Source organism: Nanorana parkeri, unplaced genomic scaffold (genome assembly GCF_000935625.1).
Source record: "Nanorana parkeri isolate BGI_ZX_2015 unplaced genomic scaffold, ASM93562v1 scaffold2505, whole genome shotgun sequence".
Taxonomy (NCBI): domain Eukaryota; kingdom Metazoa; phylum Chordata; class Amphibia; order Anura; family Dicroglossidae; genus Nanorana; species Nanorana parkeri.
The window spans coordinates 42,192-61,561 of record NW_017308773.1 but is presented as its reverse complement, the minus strand read 5'-3'; the positions used below and the strand labels follow the sequence as shown (position 1 = coordinate 61,561).

The 19,370-nt window shown below is 39.2% G+C and overlaps 1 protein-coding gene across 1 annotated transcript in view; it reads left to right on the top strand.

The window, feature by feature from the left end:
* The window catches only part of MATN4 (matrilin 4), a 54,902-nt gene that overhangs the window by 1,930 nt on the left and 33,602 nt on the right, over window positions 1-19,370 (top strand). Inside the window, exons 2-6 of the mRNA XM_018573719.1 lie at window positions 3,002-3,571; window positions 5,797-5,919; window positions 10,467-10,589; window positions 15,049-15,171; window positions 16,228-16,350. Of these exons, the coding sequence (XP_018429221.1) occupies window positions 3,002-3,571; window positions 5,797-5,919; window positions 10,467-10,589; window positions 15,049-15,171; window positions 16,228-16,350 (1,062 nt within the window). The remainder of the gene's footprint in view (window positions 1-3,001; window positions 3,572-5,796; window positions 5,920-10,466; window positions 10,590-15,048; window positions 15,172-16,227; window positions 16,351-19,370) is intronic.

The window sequence follows — 19,370 nt, the reverse complement described above, 5'->3', positions numbered from 1 at the left end:
TATATATATATATATATAAAGTAACAGCAAAGGAGAACCACACTTGTTGCAACTCAAAAGGATGCAGCGCAACAAAGCTTCCCTAGTATCACTTCAATCATATAATGATTAGTCCAAAATTGCAGCACTCCAAAGTATATTTATTTAAAAATAGCAGTGTTTCTGTAAATTGAGACACTTTCGGGCAACAAGCCCTTCCTCAGACTAGAAAAACACATACAGTACTAAATTGTAATAGGTTTACAGCAGAATATATATCCACCCATGTAATCAGAAATGAACATAATTAGCAATAGATTGTAATCATTATCTTCAATAGTTAGTATACAAGGAGCCAATGGCACAGGGAATAACACCCCTTCACAGAAGATACACACTATCTCTGTATTATGAGTTTTCTAAAGAGAAAGATCAGCAGAAATTGTTTTCATCGGACTCTCTCACTGAGTGAAATTCTGCCCCATCTAAAGGAATTCAGGGTAAATTATCACTCAACACTAAGGGGTCTATTCACTAAGCTGCTGTAGGCAGCCGAGTGAATGATCGACCTGAAGTGAAGTGAGCCGAACACTGTTCGGCTATTCACTTCAGGCTGGTACGGCTGATTTCACCGGCTTGCTTCGCGTGGCTTCGGGTCGGCCGAACATGTTTAGCATGTTTGGCCGACCCGAAGTGCAGAAGGAGTTCGACTCAGCCGATCCAACATCTGGATCGGCTGAGCTGAACCTCAGGCAGGCTACTCATTGCTGTTCGGGCTATTCTTAAAGATGCCAAACAGCAGTGAGTGAATAGCCGAATGCTGTCGAGCGGCATTTGGCTCGGCTGTTCTGCTCGGTCCCTCAGAGGTTCCGAGCAGAACAGAAAAAGAGTGAAAAAAGTAAAAAAAAAGTAATTAGAAAACGATTGTGCGGAGCTAGCAGTGACAGTTAGCTCCACCCAATAGTTTCCAATTGTCCGGCGGCTCTGCTGCTGTAAAAAAAAAATAATTAAAAAAAACTCTCCCGGGCGCTCTGGCATTGTACCCGCCCTCTGATGGGGAACTGCAGCAGAGGGCGGGTACAATGCTAGTTTACTATTGGCTATTGCAAATTGAAATAGCCAATAGTAATGTCCCAATGCTTTTCAATGGGAAATGGTTTTTTTTTTCTATTCTGACATCGCTCGTGTCAGAATAAAGAAAAAAAAGACACAGCAGTGCTTCTCTCCTTGGTGGCCGGGAGCAGGAGACTCCCGGGGCGCCAGGGAGAGTTAGCTGTTTGGAGATCAGTGTCCCTGGTTAGCAGGTAACCAGGGACGCTGATCTCTCTGAAAGTGGCCGGAACCAGCCGTAAGATCACGGCTGGGTCCGCCCAGCTGTCAGAAGCAGGCTGTCGGCCGGCCAATGGCCGGCCGCTCGGCCAGCTTCGGCTTTCAGCACGGCTCAGCCGAGCCGATGCATATGCGTTCGGCTCGACTGAGCCGCTCGGCCATGATCGGGAGCTGTACAGGCTATTGTGAATAGCCCGTACAGCACCCCTTCGGTTCTATTGAACCGAAGGGGTCCTGGGGCCGAAGCTAGCCGAAGGATCGGCCGAAGCTACAGCCAGATCCTTTGGCAGCTTCGCGAATAGACCCCTAAGTATAGACAAATTAACGTGGAAATAGAGCCTAGAGCACCACCTACTGGCTAAAAATACAAAATATTAACATGCTATATTTTGTATGCGGTATACCTGACAAAAATATATATACTGCATATCTCATTTTTTTTTTTTGTTATGGCCAGAATACAAAAGCAAAGAAAGATATACAAAAATGCATTTACATATACTGTATTTTCACAACAGTGTATCTTAATAGTTTATATGTAGATTTATACAACACTTACAAAATACTTTAAGGGGGAATTTTTTACTCCCAGGGTTCATACCACTTTCACCCAGCATTAGATTAGAAAGATGTGGGAATCTTGGGTGAAAGTTGTGTAACTATGGGGAGAAAAAAAATTCACCCAAGTAAATGGCATTACAGATGGGTAATATTGAGATATTAAAGTGTTTGACAATTTGGTCAGTTAGCAATAGTGTGCAGTAAATTATTAAAATCAGGCTGAATCAACTTTACAGTGGTCAGATGATTTAACGCTAATTTAGGTTTGTTTTGGATTGCTGAATACAACTGTTCACAACTGTTTTTTTTTTAAATCATCCATCTGTCAAAATCGTCCCACCCTTTTTGCGCATTTGCATGCAATTTTGCATATGCTTGCAAAATTCCAGAATGTGCAACTATTATTTCATGTTTATGTGGTGCTTTATAGTGTATCCCACCACGTTAGGTGGTGCAGGTTCCAGTATGACAGTTTACTTATTTTTTAAATATATCATTAGCTCATCTCTTCAAGTGAAAATAAAATAATAAAAAATATAAAAAAAAGAAACTGTCAACTGGCAGGCTTTCTATAGGGACTGTGTACGCCTCTTCTGCCAATCAATCTTCTTGCTCCCTGTCACCAATTTTCGCATGCCGAGATTAAGTAACTCCTGCGCTCATGAGTGGGAGTTGTATCATCGAGGCCTGGTAACCATTATCACCAAAATAGAAAATGAAGATAAATCGTCTCTATCCTAAACTAAGTAAAAACTAATTTGGGCTATACATACACTTGATTATTTAGAGCTACAAGCTCAACTAAAAGCCAATATGCTCTGTTGCAAAGACTTGAGATCCTTAATTTCATGCTATTTGTTAAAATCCTTGAATGGATGTTCAGCTCTTGAGCGAAAAGCTACATTTTAATAAAACAGGGCCCAGTTTTTATTCAGAAAAAATCTGCCTTAATTAAAAGTTAAAAAAGAAAAAAATAATAGGAAAGAAGATTTGCTGCTTTTGTGTAGGATGCAATATGATTATTAATAAAAGGAACTATTAGTCAATGTTGGGCTTCAAAGTAGGCTTCTGTTTGCGACTGTATATACCTGTGCATTCATAAATAACTGAATTTACTTTGTGTACCTTGCAGTGCAGCAATGTAAGACTGGCCCCATGGACCTGGTCTTCATCATTGACAGCTCAAGAAGTGTCCGACCCTTTGAATTTGAAAACATGAGAAAATTTATGATTGATATGATCAATTCACTTGAAATTGGACCTAGCCATACAAGAGTTGGAGTAGTGCAGTACTCCAGCCAAGTGCAAAATGTATATTCTCTTAAGGCTTACACTACAAAGGCTCAAATGCAAAAGGCCATAAATGACATAATTCCTTTAGCACAAGGGACCATGACTGGTCTGGCTATACAATACGCAATGAATGTTGCTTTTACTGAGGAAGAAGGAGCTCGACCACTGTCTCAGAGGATTCCAAGAGTTGCTGTTATAGTGACAGATGGTAGGCCACAAGATCGTGTTACGGAGGTGGCTGCACAGGCTCGGGAAGCTCAAATTGAAATCTATGCAGTTGGTGTACAAAGAGCAGATGTCAACTCTCTGCGGGCCATGGCCTCACCTCCTTTTGAGGACCATGTGTTCTATGTAGAATCATTTGATCTCATTCAGCACTTTGCCATCCAGTTTCAGGATAAACTCTGTGGTAAGTCGAAATACTTGTAACAGAAATTGTTTTAACAGAAATCTCAAGTTTTGTTTACAGGTCAGCTTTATGCATTGCACACATTTTTTGGAATTTTATCACAAATTCTTACCTGCTCCTATTCAATAGACATTAACATAAACCATAGCAGTATATCTGCTGAAATGTATCAAAATGAGTGTTAGGTGGAAGCTTCTGTCATTACAATAATAATGATTAGTCCAAGGGACAGGTTAACATTGAACCTCCAATATTCCTTTAGACATGCCACATAAAAAAAAACAGAAATTCATCTCCTAGTATTTTAGACCTAAGGGCTTGGTTGGGGATGCCATACTACAAGCATCAGGACAGGTACCTGTCATTTAACAATGTGCATTATGCAGAGATCTGGATAAAGCAGCTCACCAGTTTCAGGAGCAAGGGGTGAGGTTTCAAAGGAATTCTGGCTACAAAATTAGTACAGTTGTCATAGTTGCAAGAAAGAGAACACATCTTTGCAAATGTATACAAAACTATAACTGGCTGCAAACCTGATGAAAGGTCCCGTTTAAAAACTTTACAAAATACATTTTTAAGGCTCACTAGCTCAAATACATTCTAGCATTTTACTATATAAAGCTAAATAGTAAACTAATGACTTAATGTACCTATATAAAAATAATATAGTGTAATTAGATTATCACTTACATATTAAAATGTCTGCCTACATTGCCTATAGAAATTCAGACAGGCTATTTAAATGAGTATAGCATATGGTATATAGTTTCACTGTACGCGCCCCTCCCCACCGACTCATGCAGTGTATGACTGTAAGGAGCAAGTATGGTGCTTTACAAACTGAAAAGACATGTTTTTTAGTAAATGGAAGCAATAAAAAACATAATCCCTTGTGTATTTTATCAACCATTGATAAAATTATTAATTCCTATTGCATGATGGAAATTGTAGTTTGTTCCAGCTGCGTTGGAAGTTATGTCAGCACTTCCCTTACACCTTTTTCAGGTGTTCGGTCATAGCTGCACTTTCTGTTTCAAAATTATGACATCATAAACTTTTATAAGGTACTTGAATGCTACAGGTTCACTTGAAATGCTAATGAGTTGTATTTTTGTATTATATGTTTATTGATGGGTCCCTATTGGTTGAACTATGCACTGGCTTCTAATAGCTCTGGCCCGCTGCTCCAGCCATTTTAAAGGCAAGCAAGGTCCTCCTTACTCTTTCCATTGTAACCTCTAATAATGGATGTGACTGTTTGTACCTGAATTTCCGAATTGTTGCATTGAAGAATGATAAAAAGACAGTGGGTAGTACAAGCCAATACCATTCGAAAACATGTCATTTTTAGGTTGATCCACCCTTTTATTATCAAATGTGTTCTGTTGTATATTGTTGTAGAAAGCATTAAGCGATATACTGTATATAGTCAAAAATCGTAGTATCAAAATCATCACAGCAGATTTACATTAAACGTTTCTAGAATCAGTAAAGTATTTGGCATGTTACTGGCAGCCTAGGCATGGATAATGTAGTCCTTGCAGAAATCCAACCATGCATATGCAGCTGCTTCCGTTTTGTTAAGTCAATCCAAGTCCAAGAAAAGTTTGGTGCTTGCTCTGTTTTTTTTATTATATTATGATGCATGCTCAGGCAATATGTGCATTTTGGTTGAGAACCCTCTAGCATTGCACGTACCCCACTTAAAAGAAGAGTTCCAGTAAATATAACTGGAAAGGATGGTGGGAAGTAAGTGTTATGTGTGATTTACTCTTACCTTTATGCTGTCCTTTTTAGAGGTATGGCTCTCCTGTTGCTGCTATTTTATGAATGCGATTAGTTACTGAAGGGTAACTAATCTGGCTACCATATGCAACACTAACTTCATTCAGAAAATAGTGACAGAAAGAAGAGAAGAGTGCACATTAAGCTGACAGTACTACTGCCCTCCTGGCACAGGTTTTGGAGGGCAATATATCAAAAAAGAAAGCTTGGTAGTTATTTTAATTAACACATTACACTTACCTCTAACCATCATCTCTAATTATATTTCCTGGAGCTGTCCTTTATTATGTCCTATGATTAGGAGCATTTTCTTAAATTTCCCTTGCAGCATGAGGCTTTCTACAGTTTCCTTTAAGTGAAGCACAAAGAGAGTCTTTTGTGTTACTAGAAAGAAAATGTCTCAGATGTCTACTCATACTTGAAAAATCCTCCTTTTTCAGGTGTAGATATGTGCACTGAAATGGACCATGGATGCCAACATATCTGTGTTAGTGTTCCCAGCTCCTACTACTGTAAGTGTAACCCGGGTTACAAACTTAATGCAGATGGAAAGACATGTTCAAGTAAGTAAGAATCCCTTTTGCTATGTATTTATGAAATGGCATTAAAAGGAAATTATACATGGGGAAAAATTGAATAAAGGGGAACCTGGCCAATTACAAGTACATGGGCAGAGGGAATGGAGGATGGAGAGAAATTGAGCTGAGATATTTTAGCATATGTATGTCTTCTAACCTTCTCTGTTTCAAATCTATGGACATGCCTCCCTTTTACAAAATATTTTTACTTTGCTAGATATCCTATACGGTTAGTGGGTACACAGTACGAGGTTCAGCTATAATATGTTCTTAACAGATCTATTTAGTCAAACACGTTCTTCAGAGAATAGTTACAAAGTTAGAACTTATGGCTCTAATGCTGGCCCTACACCAGTAGAATTTTGTTCGAAGGCATTTGCTTTCAGAATGTTCATTTGATTTTCTAACGGTTATTCAGGTCAAATCGATGATCAGTTTTGACCACAGTGACGAACAAAATCAAAGGAGCAGGATGGAATATTATTCTTGAACAAATTAAATGTTAACCGTGAATGTGGTTATCTTTCAAGAAACATCATTTATTTCCAAAATCAAATGTTACAATCAAACCAGATTTCAAATGACATTTTACAAGTCACTGTTGGCATTATTAAATGTTCTGGTGAGAACATTTAGCGTATGGCTAACTTAAGGGAGCCAAGAGATTATTTTCTTCAATGTGAGGTACAATACCTTTGTTTCAATTTCCCGTTTTTTAGACGTAGCTACCATTCTACCACCATTACTTCATCTGACACAGATGGTGCGAAGACTTTTGGGTTTACAAATGGACCACCCATATGTCATAACCTCAGGATTTACCTCTCAGACTGCATGTCCAGCATAAAGCTAAATAAATATTACTTAGTCAGAACATAAGATGGGTACTGGAACAGAGCTCCCATTAAAGCGGTATGCCGAAAGGGGTTTCCATAAGAACTGCAGATGTTCAGGATGTAGGTGTCCAAATAAACCTAATAGGAAGGGAATTTTTAATGTTTGGTATGAGGTATCCCAAGTTTAGGAATTGCGAAAAATATTTAATCAAGACAATGTTCAGTAGGCCTATTGAAAAGACAGTAATTGCTTTGGGGGCAGCACAGTGGCTTAGTGGTTAGCATTTATGCATTGGAGCCCTTGATTGAAATCTTGGCTATTGCTTAATTCTCCTTCAGAAAATGTTAATTGCTTGGCTGTTATGCTGTTCATTAATGTTCATGCCATGCTGTCTAATGGCTTCTGTAGTCAGTGACTCAGAAAGTACTGAAACCATTGGAGAAGTATGCAAGCAGGAGTCCTGACTTCCTAATCTAGATGCATATTTTAGGTCAGTGTCTCTCAGTACCTAAGTGAGAGAGAGTCAGACAACTAGTATTTGTGGAAGGAGTTCAGCAATGGCAGCCCATGAATATCACTTACTCACTACAGATTTGTTTAAGGATAGAGGGTGAAGTCATGCAAATCATGTTGTTATGCCTTCCTGCTTAGCTGTGCATCAAGCCCAGATACAGTCTGAAATATCAGATACATATTTCTGTTAGCCGTCATTGGTGCAAGTTACAGAAACCATGGCTTCTGTGAGGTGGGGCTTGCAGAGCATTAGCCCTATATTTATATGCAGCATGTGTGCTTTAAAAATGCAATTCTAGATAAAGAATTGGCCACTGAGACATAAAGGAATGATTTACACGCTCTGCCCTCAGAGAAGCAACAAACCCCTAGGGGTTGTGATAGGAGTGATGGCATATAAATACCATCTTTTTAAGAAGGCATGCTGTATTTTACAATATTTTCATGGAGTGGCTTTTAAATACTTTTGGGCTAGTCACCAACTGACTAGCTATAAAGCAGTAGAATTTGAAACTGCGTAGGACCTGCTTAGGGTGTCATCTAAAGCCTTGGTTCTCAACTGGTGGGTCGCGAACCCCTGTTCAGTGGGTCGCTGCATGCTCTCTGCTTTTCTAGCTGAGAGGCTCCTCAGCCTCCCTCTAGCGCAGCAATGTCCGTTCTTGCGTTCGGAGAGGCCCGGGGGGCAATTGCCACCCTGCCCAGTCCGCCCCTGGCTGGAGCTATGGCCGTGAGGGAACTCCATCCAGATGAGAATTGCTGACAGTTCCCTCGCATGTCTGGTAGAGGTGCCTGGACTGGAGTGATGTCACATTCTGGCTCCTGGCATATCTACAGGGTGTGCAAAGGAGTTGTACAAGCAATGCACATATGCATGGAGCTCCATCACTGCACAGCAGCCCACACTAGTTCCCATAAGGTAGGGAGCCTGGGTGGATCTTAAAATAAAAAGAAACAAATAACTTTTTTTCTTTTTGAGTGTGTGTGTGCAAGATTGTGTCTGTGGTTGTGTGTCTGACAGTGTTTTTGAGCGCCCGTTCACACTAGTACAGTGAGTTAATTGAACAGTCCTGTGTCATTAACGCATTGTACCACGCAATCGCACCTACTATGTGTTCTGGTGCAGGAGGTGCATTGCATTGCCATTCATTTGAATATGTGGCACCCCAAGCGCAACTACTGCCCACAGTTCAATCACCCTCACTGGAACGCGCAGTACCGCAATGTCTTGCGTTCCATTGCAGTGCAACTTGGGTCGCGACTTAATGACCAAGTACAAATGTGGGTACTGAGGTTACACAGGTTGAGAACCACTGATCTAAAGGATAGGTCTGGTCATTCTTAAGATGTTCATTTAGGCTTATAGTGAACATTTACAAATCCAAAATATTATGAAACTCTAACATTTCTAAAGCAAATAATTTTGTGCTAGTAATTCTTTTTTTTTTTTTTACATCAAAATTCTGGCATTGGTAAAAGCCAGTTAAAAAAGTGCCCTCCCGAATGCTAACCTTTAAAACGATCCTAACAATTAGAGCCCATTTTCACCTACATGTATGTGTGTATTTCATCATGGGAGTAACATGTGTCACTATGCTTCTACCCATTCATTTTTATGGGCCCTTAACAACCTTCCATGTACTTGACGCATTTTTGTCAATGTACAGTGCATATGTATTGACATCTATGTATTCTGGTGAGTTGAGGTGCATTGATTACTGCAGATTCATGTATGCAGGGGTCCATTAGGAATTAATAGGATGCCCCCAAAATATAAAGAGGGGAATTTATCAAAACTGGAGCAGACATAAACTGGAGCAGTTGCCCATGGCAACCAATCAGCATCTCTCTGCAGTTTGCTCAGGTAAGTTTTGAAAATGAGAAAGAGAAATCTGCTCCAGATTTTGTCTGCTCCAGTTTTGATCAATTCCCCCAATGTGTAATAATGCGCATTAACACACATCAAAATGCATTTGAAATTATGCAGGCATTGGTATTGAACCAGTCTAAATGTTCCTCTCCCCTGAACCCAAATTCTAACCCCCTCAAATAATTATAAAACCTAACCTATCACTTAAACTCCAAATCGTAACTTTAATCCTAATTTTAACATTATTGTTTTGTAACCCCTGTCCAAAACAATAACCTAAACCTAACTTTAACTTAACCCTTGAAGGGACATACCTCTCTTCTTTGGCTCCAAAAGCATTGGCCTGACCTGCCCTGAGATGGACACTGAAAACTACCCATGCAGATATATACCTTTTCTGTGGCTTGCTCCTGTGATAGACTTTAACTTCAATGCAAATTAGCTAACTAAATATGAGATTGTAGTTCATCATGGGAGTGAGCTTGGAGCAGTGGCTACTTTACAACACACACAAAGACTATAGGGAACAAAAGTAGCCACCCTCCAGAAGGAAGGACAGTGTCAGCATGAATTCGGAGATGATTTGAGGATCTACCCCTGAGATCTACCCACAAATAAGTAAAATTTGTGTTAATAGTTAGGTACTTGATTGTATTTTTAAGATTTAACTCCTAAGTTTAGTGTCACTTTAAAGAAAGAAGTTGTGAAGAAAGAAGTCTAACCTAATCAAGACTATTAATGTTGCCTAGATTAAAAAAAAAAAGTTGTCTGTGTAACATTAGGGTCAAATTATAACTAATACATTTTAAGATTTTAATGTTGTTTGTGAGATGATATATCAAAGCTATGAGATTTAGATTTCTGAGACCAGCGGTATACCAGAATTCTGACTTCTTACTGGCCACAGACTGGCAGATGTCTCCATGAGAATGTCATGTGAGAAGCCATCTGTCACGTGAGAACTCGTGAGTGTCTGTAGCACCAGAGCCCATCTCTGTTTCTTGCCAATAGACTAAACTTCATACCTAATTAACACCTTATTTCCTTATTCTTATTAAATAAAGGTGTAGGATTACCTAGGTCACACAAGGATTTTGCCATTTCGAGAATCTGTAACAGTTATAAGAGGCACCTCTAACAGTTAGAAGTATTTATTATTACCTCCTAGTTAGGATCCAAAGGTTCTAATTGTTGCCAAGAAAGTTCAGGCCACTTATGTATTTGTTTCCTGTACCAGATCAGTGTTATAATGCAATGGATACATTTATCATCTGACTGCAATATTTACGATATATTTTGCTATTTTGCTTTGCAGTGATAGACCTGTGTGCTCAAGGAGACCATGGCTGTGAGCAACTATGTGTCAGTTCTCCTGGATCTTATACCTGTGCTTGCAGAGCAGGGTACAAACTAAACAATGATAAAAAGACTTGTTCATGTAAGTTAATCTGTTTTGTTTAAATGTAGTAACTGTCACTTTTCTGGAAGATTTACATAAGAAAAAAATGATTTGACAATAAACCACATATCTCTGCTGACCCCATCAAATTTGACTATGTTATGGTCATTTAAGGTCAGGACGTAAAGCTGTCATTTCCTGATCAGCAGGGGTTCTATGAGAACCTTGATAGATACTGAGACAGAAAGCCCTGCCAAGCATGTAACAAAATCATAGGAGCAAGTGCCAAGGTTCCAAGAATGGCAAAACTGGCCCTGATCTTCTAATAATATTTAATAATAATAAGGTTAGAAGTTCTATCAGATTTTTATCTTTGTGTTAACCGCAACAAAAACCTTACTTGAAGCTTTTTTAGACCTTTCCCCTTTTTGTCTAAAATTAAAGTATAACAAAAGCCCAAACTTTTTTTTATTTTAGATGTAGGATTAAAACTGCTGGCAGGTTTTTTTTCTTTTGCTATCTGTGTCTGATTAGGGAGATTTCCCTTCACATCCTGTCCTTAAAGTGGACCTTTACCCATATCTTTAAAATAACACCTTTAGAAATGTTCAGTAATGACAATCTACAAACACATACTTCTAGATAATTGCAGGCTTGGTATTCTTTGCATACCTTATTTCTCTTTTCTTCTCCAGTCTTCTGGCAGAGGCCATGTTTACTAAGGGCAGATTACTAGCTCTCCTTTTACTTTTTGGATTTCTGGCACATGTGACTAGACATGTGACTAGGGCATGTGACCATGCACATCATCTCTGGGGAGGAAAATGTCTTTCCCTGAGATCTCATGAGATTACAGATGAGCTTTCCCAGCAATGCTCTGCTAATGACAAGGCAACTCCAGTGTGCATTGCTTTTGGCAAACTGAAGTCATTTTTCCCTTTCAAAGCAGGAAGTGAATGCTCTGCAAGTGTAAGTATTTCAAAATCACAGCATTTTACACCTGACATGTCTATGTTATTATTAATCATCATATATAAAGGGATGCATTGGTAGAATTTGATTTTTGATTGTAAAGGTCCGCTTTAAGACTTAGCAGGACAGGAAGTGACGTAACATTAAATTAATTCCCCTCTTAGACAGTTGTCAGGGAAAACAATAGCCTGATTTAACAGAGGAAGTGAGAATTGTGGCAGAACACAATTACAATATCCACTTATGTATTTGTTTCCTGTACCAGATCAGTGTTATAATGCAATGGATACATTTATCATCTGACTGCAATATTTACGATATATTTTGCTATTTTGCTTTGCAGTGATAGACCTGTGTGCTCAAGGAGACCATGGCTGTGAGCAACTATGTGTCAGTTCTCCTGGATCTTATACCTGTGCTTGCAGAGCAGGGTACAAACTAAACAATGATAAAAAGACTTGTTCATGTAAGTTAATCTGTTTTGTTTAAATGTAGTAACTGTCACTTTTCTGGAAGATTTACATAAGAAAAAAATGATTTGACAATAAACCACATATCTCTGCTGACCCCATCAAATTTGACTATGTTATGGTCATTTAAGGTCAGGACGTAAAGCTGTCATTTCCTGATCAGCAGGGGTTCTATGAGAACCTTGATAGATACTGAGACAGAAAGCCCTGCCAAGCATGTAACAAAATCATAGGAGCAAGTGCCAAGGTTCCAAGAATGGCAAAACTGGCCCTGATCTTCTAATAATATTTAATAATAATAAGGTTAGAAGTTCTATCAGATTTTTATCTTTGTGTTAACCGCAACAAAAACCTTACTTGAAGCTTTTTTAGACCTTTCCCCTTTTTGTCTAAAATTAAAGTATAACAAAAGCCCAAACTTTTTTTTATTTTAGATGTAGGATTAAAACTGCTGGCAGGTTTTTTTTCTTTTGCTATCTGTGTCTGATTAGGGAGATTTCCCTTCACATCCTGTCCTTAAAGTGGACCTTTACCCATATCTTTAAAATAACACCTTTAGAAATGTTCAGTAATGACAATCTACAAACACATACTTCTAGATAATTGCAGGCTTGGTATTCTTTGCATACCTTATTTCTCTTTTCTTCTCCAGTCTTCTGGCAGAGGCCATGTTTACTAAGGGCAGATTACTAGCTCTCCTTTTACTTTTTGGATTTCTGGCACATGTGACTAGACATGTGACTAGGGCATGTGACCATGCACATCATCTCTGGGGAGGAAAATGTCTTTCCCTGAGATCTCATGAGATTACAGATGAGCTTTCCCAGCAATGCTCTGCTAATGACAAGGCAACTCCAGTGTGCATTGCTTTTGGCAAACTGAAGTCATTTTTCCCTTTCAAAGCAGGAAGTGAATGCTCTGCAAGTGTAAGTATTTCAAAATCACAGCATTTTACACCTGACATGTCTATGTTATTATTAATCATCATATATAAAGGGATGCATTGGTAGAATTTGATTTTTGATTGTAAAGGTCCGCTTTAAGACTTAGCAGGACAGGAAGTGACGTAACATTAAATTAATTCCCCTCTTAGACAGTTGTCAGGGAAAACAATAGCCTGATTTAACAGAGGAAGTGAGAATTGTGGCAGAACACAATTACAATAGTTTTTTTTTTTAAACATTAGGGGGAGTTCCAGTTCAAGTTGTTTTTAGGGCCGGTGGAGACCTGAGCGATGTGGTATTGCGCGTCCCGGGATTGCGCGTCTCGGGATTGCACGGTCCTGCACAATTGCAATCTGCAATCTGCTTGGCGAGACTGGGGTGCCATTCGAAAATAATGGCACCGAAAGCACAATCTTCTGTGATTAAGCACTGCAAGTGTGCAAATGGCAGAACTATCATACTGCAATATATATGGTAAAGTAGAACAGAAGCCAAAACATTTTTGGATGGAGTAAAGGTGGTTACACTGTGCGAATTTCGGCCAGTTCACAGTGGGTGCCACTGTCGGCACCCTTTCAGCCAGCATCCCTTCGATCAGCTGTTTGAAGGAGCCGGTTGGAAAAGCTACATGCAAACAGAGCAGGCCAATGAGCTGTCGGTTCTGTTCAGGTATTCTAAGTACACAGGGTACGAAAGAAACAGCGGGGATTCCTCGATCAACACGCTCAAAGCATTGATGGTGGAATCTGCTCTATTTTTTTATTTGAACGAAAAAAATAAAGCAGTGTATGACCAGCTTAAGGGAGGGTTATAACCCCTATCAGCTTTTTTACCATCTGTGGAGATTTCCCTCGCTTCCTGTCAAATAACCACAATAGAAAGTGAGAGGAAATCCCTCCTAAGTGAGGGAAATCCCTGGTGGTCAGCAGGGTCCCCACAATTTGTGTCTCCATTGAAAGATTTCCTACGTACCTCACCTCACTAACCGCTCAGTGGCCACCACCCCTCTCTGCCAATCCCTCCACTGGCTTCCTATAGTGCATCAGATAAAATGTAAAATTCTAGCAACAACAAACAAAGCCATCCACAACTCTGCCCCTGACTACATCTCCAACCTCATCACAAGATATCACCCAAACCATCCTCTATGCTTCCCCCAAGAGCTCCTGCTCACCAGCTCCCTCATCACCTGCTCCAATGCTCGCCTTCAGGACTTCTCCAGAGTCCCCGGGGACACAGACAGCAATAAAAAGCTGACAGGTGTTCTAATCCCTCTCCACTCTAATCAAAAAAAAAAAATACATTTGGCTTCATTTGCACTTTATATAAAGCATATTATGTATTGATCATACATAAATCATATGTATGATTAATACACCAGAAACCCAACATTACTGGTTGCTTTGGGACCTGGCTTGGTTATTTCTACCACATTTACCTTTATCATTTGGTTGCATTAAGTGATTTAAAGAACTTCAGACAAGCTAAAAATTAACCTTTGTAGTTGGGCTTCCCCAGCACTGCAAGGTTTAACTGATCATTTTGGTCTAGAGGCTAAAATAAAGAAAATATACTCACCTGAAGTCTAAGGTGGGCTGAGACCTGTGGAACCATCATGGCAGATGCATCGGTTAGACATGAGGACACCGAGGGACATTCCACCACCAGAGAGGAGAGGCCGAGAGGTGAGCAATCACCACCATAGTACAAGGGATCAGGTGATTATATTTTCTTTATTTTAGCCCCTAGACCAAAGTGAGCAGTGCTGTCAGATTGCTTGGAGTTCTGTAAAGCTAAAATATAATTTACACTTTTCAGCTAATGGGCTGTGGGTGTGCACAGACCAGTAACTGGCAGAATTAAATTGCTTTTGTGAAGTAGGGTACCTTGTTGTAAGTAAGCAGAGATAGGCAGATATTTTAACAGCTATAATCCATAAAATGCTGGGCTCATGCTGCCTAGTCCACCATGCAGAAGAGATGAGAAGCTGAGAAGGGGAGTCTTAGCAAGAAACCCTGAATTGTAAAAGAAATTGGCATCATTAACTTTTATAGAAGGTGAAAAAGTACTTATGACAAAAAAAAAAAAATTAATTATTTTGTTTTTCTATAGCAATAGACCTCTGTGCTCTGGGGAACCACGGATGTGAACAACTCTGTGTCAGCTCTCCAGGCTCATATACCTGTGCCTGTCGTACTGGATATAAACTAAACAATGACAAGAAGACTTGTTCATGTAGGTTAATAGTGTGTATTAATCTATTTTTATATTTGTCAATAAGATGTTTCTGTATATTTTACAAATGCAATCCTAAGATTGTAGCAATAAATAAACATGGAGCAGCTTTACCCTCTTGTCTCCAATCCCACTGCTGGAACCTCGGTGCCAGGTAAAGCTTCCGCCAGAGCCTTCACTAAACAATAGGCAAAAACCGAAGTCGTAATGGGGGTTGATTGATAATTGGTAAAAATAGGAACTCGTAAGGGGAAGTCCATCGAACCAATACTCAATTTGTAAGAAGGCATAAAAGCAGCAAACAAACAAATGCTAACATGTTTCAGCCCCCAAACTGGGCCTTAGTTAGCTATGCCTTTTTACAAATAAAGTATTGGGTGGATGGACTTCCCCTTACGAGTTCCTATTTTTACCTATTATCAATCCTAAAATAGCAAAATGAAAAACATGTTTTGTGTAATGCTGTTTTTCAGTCTCCACTTCATTTAAAGATAAACTGTAACATTTACTGCCAGTATGTTATTGCTGTTTATGTCCTAGTTGGGACAATTTCCCTCTACCTTCTGTCCCTTTGCCACCCTTTCAGACCATGAAACACAAGTTGTCACTGGAACAGGAAATTAAGGGAAATCTCCCCAACAGGGACACAGACAACAATTGCTGTTTGTTTCTCTAATGGATAAGTTGTTCATACTATTTGTCTTGGGATCAGGGATTGAAAGGGAAAAATTTATTTCCCCTGAGTACTGTTCCCTGGTCAGTTAGGTTCATGGTGAAGGAAAACAAGATACATGTATGCTGTCCTGCCCTCAGAACCTACCAAATAGGTTTAGATGCCATCCTCTCCCTTGAAAACAGTCTTAACCAGACGCGATTTAATAATACACATATTTAAAATGCATAAACATGCACACACCTTCCTGATTGCATCCAGTAGTCAAAGCTTCCTTTGCCTAGGGCTCCAATGGCCAGCATTTTTGTTGAATGTTAAAAACTACTGCTGCTCTTATGGATTACTTTTTACTCTGTATACTGATTTATATATTTGTTTTGCAGTGATAGACCTGTGTGCTCAAGGAAATCATGGCTGTGAGCAGCTCTGTATTAGCTCCCTTAGTTCCTATACCTGTGGCTGCCGTACAGGCTTCCAGCTGAACAATGATAAGAAGACTTGTTCAAGTAAGTGCCAGTATGCCACTCCTCTTCAAAAGCAATGCCAGGTAACAAGTTAATCAAGTCAGACCGCTGCTGGGGTCATCCAGAAAACACTGAAACTAAGCTCTGTGTTGTCCACTGCAATGCAAACCAGGAGACCGCATCTCACAGGGTCACTGGGATTGTATTTCCAGAAGTCCTGTGCAGTGCACTTCCGGCATCATCTAGCACATTTAAATATCCAATCTGGTTTAAATCAGTTTGTTGGCTGGCAAAAACTTCCTAGTACTGACATTTTTTTCCATTAGTCTTGGAATTCTTCTCCTGTCCCACAAACAGGGGTCCTCAGATCACCAGATATCTGTCAAAATGGAGTGGGGTGGACCGCTACAGCAAAACCTGGTGGAAAAACAGAAGTATTGAGCAATTAGGCTGCACTTCCTGGTTCCATCTCAAGGCTTAATTTTTAATCCTGACTTGTATGCACCTTTACCTTGGCTCTTCAAGGATGGGAGAGGAATTCACACAATTAGCTAGTGATTTTTACACCACTAATTGGTCTGACATTTGATCTGACATACATACATTTGTGACAACGCAAGACTCTCTTAGCACTGTTGTTAGTGCTGCACAGGGAGTAGGATATTATTTTTTAAAAAGTGTTTTTCTCTATCTGTTGTGTGACTCGGGCCCAACAGTAACAGTCTTGCGCTAATGTTCTTTTGCAACAGCAAAGTCTTTTTCTTCTCTCAATCAGGATAAATTGGTGCAATCTCTTTTTTAAGGTAGATGCATGCAGACCCAAGCTGTTGCAAGAGGTTTTTTTTTGTAATATCTCTTTATTTACTTTTTATGAACATACATATCATCTTTACATTTCAATTTCATTTTAGTAATGCTTTTGTTATCTCTCATTACAATACTCATTAAAAAAAAACATAGCAGAGAAGATCTTTAAAAAGTCCATTAGGGAACATCGCCATAGCTTTTTGGTTTCCATAATATTATAGTTTTCACCCACCCCCTTTTCAATTCTGTTCCCTTTCCGCAGACATTCTCTCCTCTATCCATCCTATACACTCCAATTCCCCTCCCATTTCCCTACCCCCATAGAAAAAAAAAAGAGAGAGAGAGAGAAACGCAAAGAAAAAAACCCCCCCAAAAACAAGGGTGGGCATCATTGACCAAAGGGAGGAGTTTCCCTTATCAGTTCCATAAGTTCTGTAGAGACTATAAACTCTATCTAAGGTTTCCAGACTCCAAGGAATTCCCCATTTCAATCCCGTAGGCTTAATGTGAGTTCCTCCATTCTCATTGTATGATTCATTTCAGATACCCATTCTTCAAGGACGGGAGAAGAATTCACACAATTAGCTACTGATTTTTACACCACTAATTGGTCTGGCATACATACATGTGTGACAACGCAAGACACTCTTAGCACTGTTATTACTGCTGCATGGGGAGCAGGATATTATTTTAAAAAAACAACAACAACAAAAAACACAGTTTTGGCACTTATCCACTCACCTAGTGATGACACCCCAACAGTGTTTTTCTCTATCTGTTGTGTGATTCTGACCCAACAGTAACAGTCTTGCGCTAATGTTCTTTTGCAACAGCAAAGTCTTTTTCTTCTCTCAATCAGGTTAAACTGGTGCAATCTCTTTCCTACTGTAGATGCATGCACTTTGACCCTAGCTGTTGCAAGAGTTAAGTGAACACCCCACAATAAAATCTTGGGGTTCTTAGAGACTTCTTTTAGCATCAACTATTGACTCTTGGGCTGAATTTGCTGGACCAACCAGTCCTGGACAAATTAGCAGTCATTTGAAAGCTATGTCACTTGTAGCTTTTCTTCCTCACAGTGGCATGATTGATTTTAAATCATTTGACAATCTCTTAAATCCCCTGTCAGTCTCAGACATCCTCAACTTTCTTTCTAAGGGTCCTTAGAGACTTCTGTTCAACTTGGCATGATGACACCACACACATCATTAGCAAAGAGAACACCAAGCCCTAGATATCTGAGGTTTAAATAATGGCAAAGAAACACATTTAAGAGGCGCTGGGTGTTTTTTTTCTGTTTTTTTTTTTAAATAATTCTTATGTGTCATTTGTTCAAGTATATCACCTTTATCTGGAGGCTAATATTTGCCTTTTTAAAAAATGTAGAAAAAGGCAACTGTCTGCAAGTGACAAATCTAATGTTAAGGCGGTCATAGCCTTTATAGGATGGTTGAACGTGCAGGTAGACTCTAACCAACCATGTAGTTTTGTGCCTATGAACTAGAAAGAAGGGTAAGATACCTCCAGCACCAGCGTATCACATGGAAAACAGTAGTGACTGTAGAAAACTGGGCTACTGGGGTGTTCTTTTTTTTGTCCATAGATATAAGATTGACATGCAACCTGTACAAAAACAGCGGGAATGTGACAATTGTCCCTTATCTATAGTCAGATTAAAATACATTTAAAGCTATCATTTCAGTTTTGGTTCTGTTGGGAAATAATTAAAACCTATATCATTTTTTTTGCTCCCTGTGTCCTATTGGAGAGATTTAATTTTAGTTCCTGCATCATATTGTATTGTATCGCATCATTGGTTGAACGTGATGGACTTTTTTCAACCTGACTAACTATGTAACTATTGTAGACCTAAAAGAAAGTGAGCAGAAATCTTTTGAATCTAACAGAAATACCCTCTCTGGAATAAGTGTCTCCATAGGAAGATTTTCCTTTACATGATAATTCTTTCTATGGGTGAAAATCTAAAAAAAAAAGTCCTGGCTCTTTAAAATACTTAGAGTACTTAGAGTTCAACCAAAATGTTTTTTTGCAGTTTCAGATAGAGTGGGGAAAGATTTGAAAAGGTGATTTTTAGAGAGATTGTACAATCCCACTGTAATGTACATGACCAGTTTAAGAGTTGGTGTAGAAGACAGTTTATACCTAATATCTAAAAAAATATATATATTTTTTTCTGAGCTAAAATACAGTAGCAAAATAGTAAATATACTGTGTATGTGTATATATATATATAT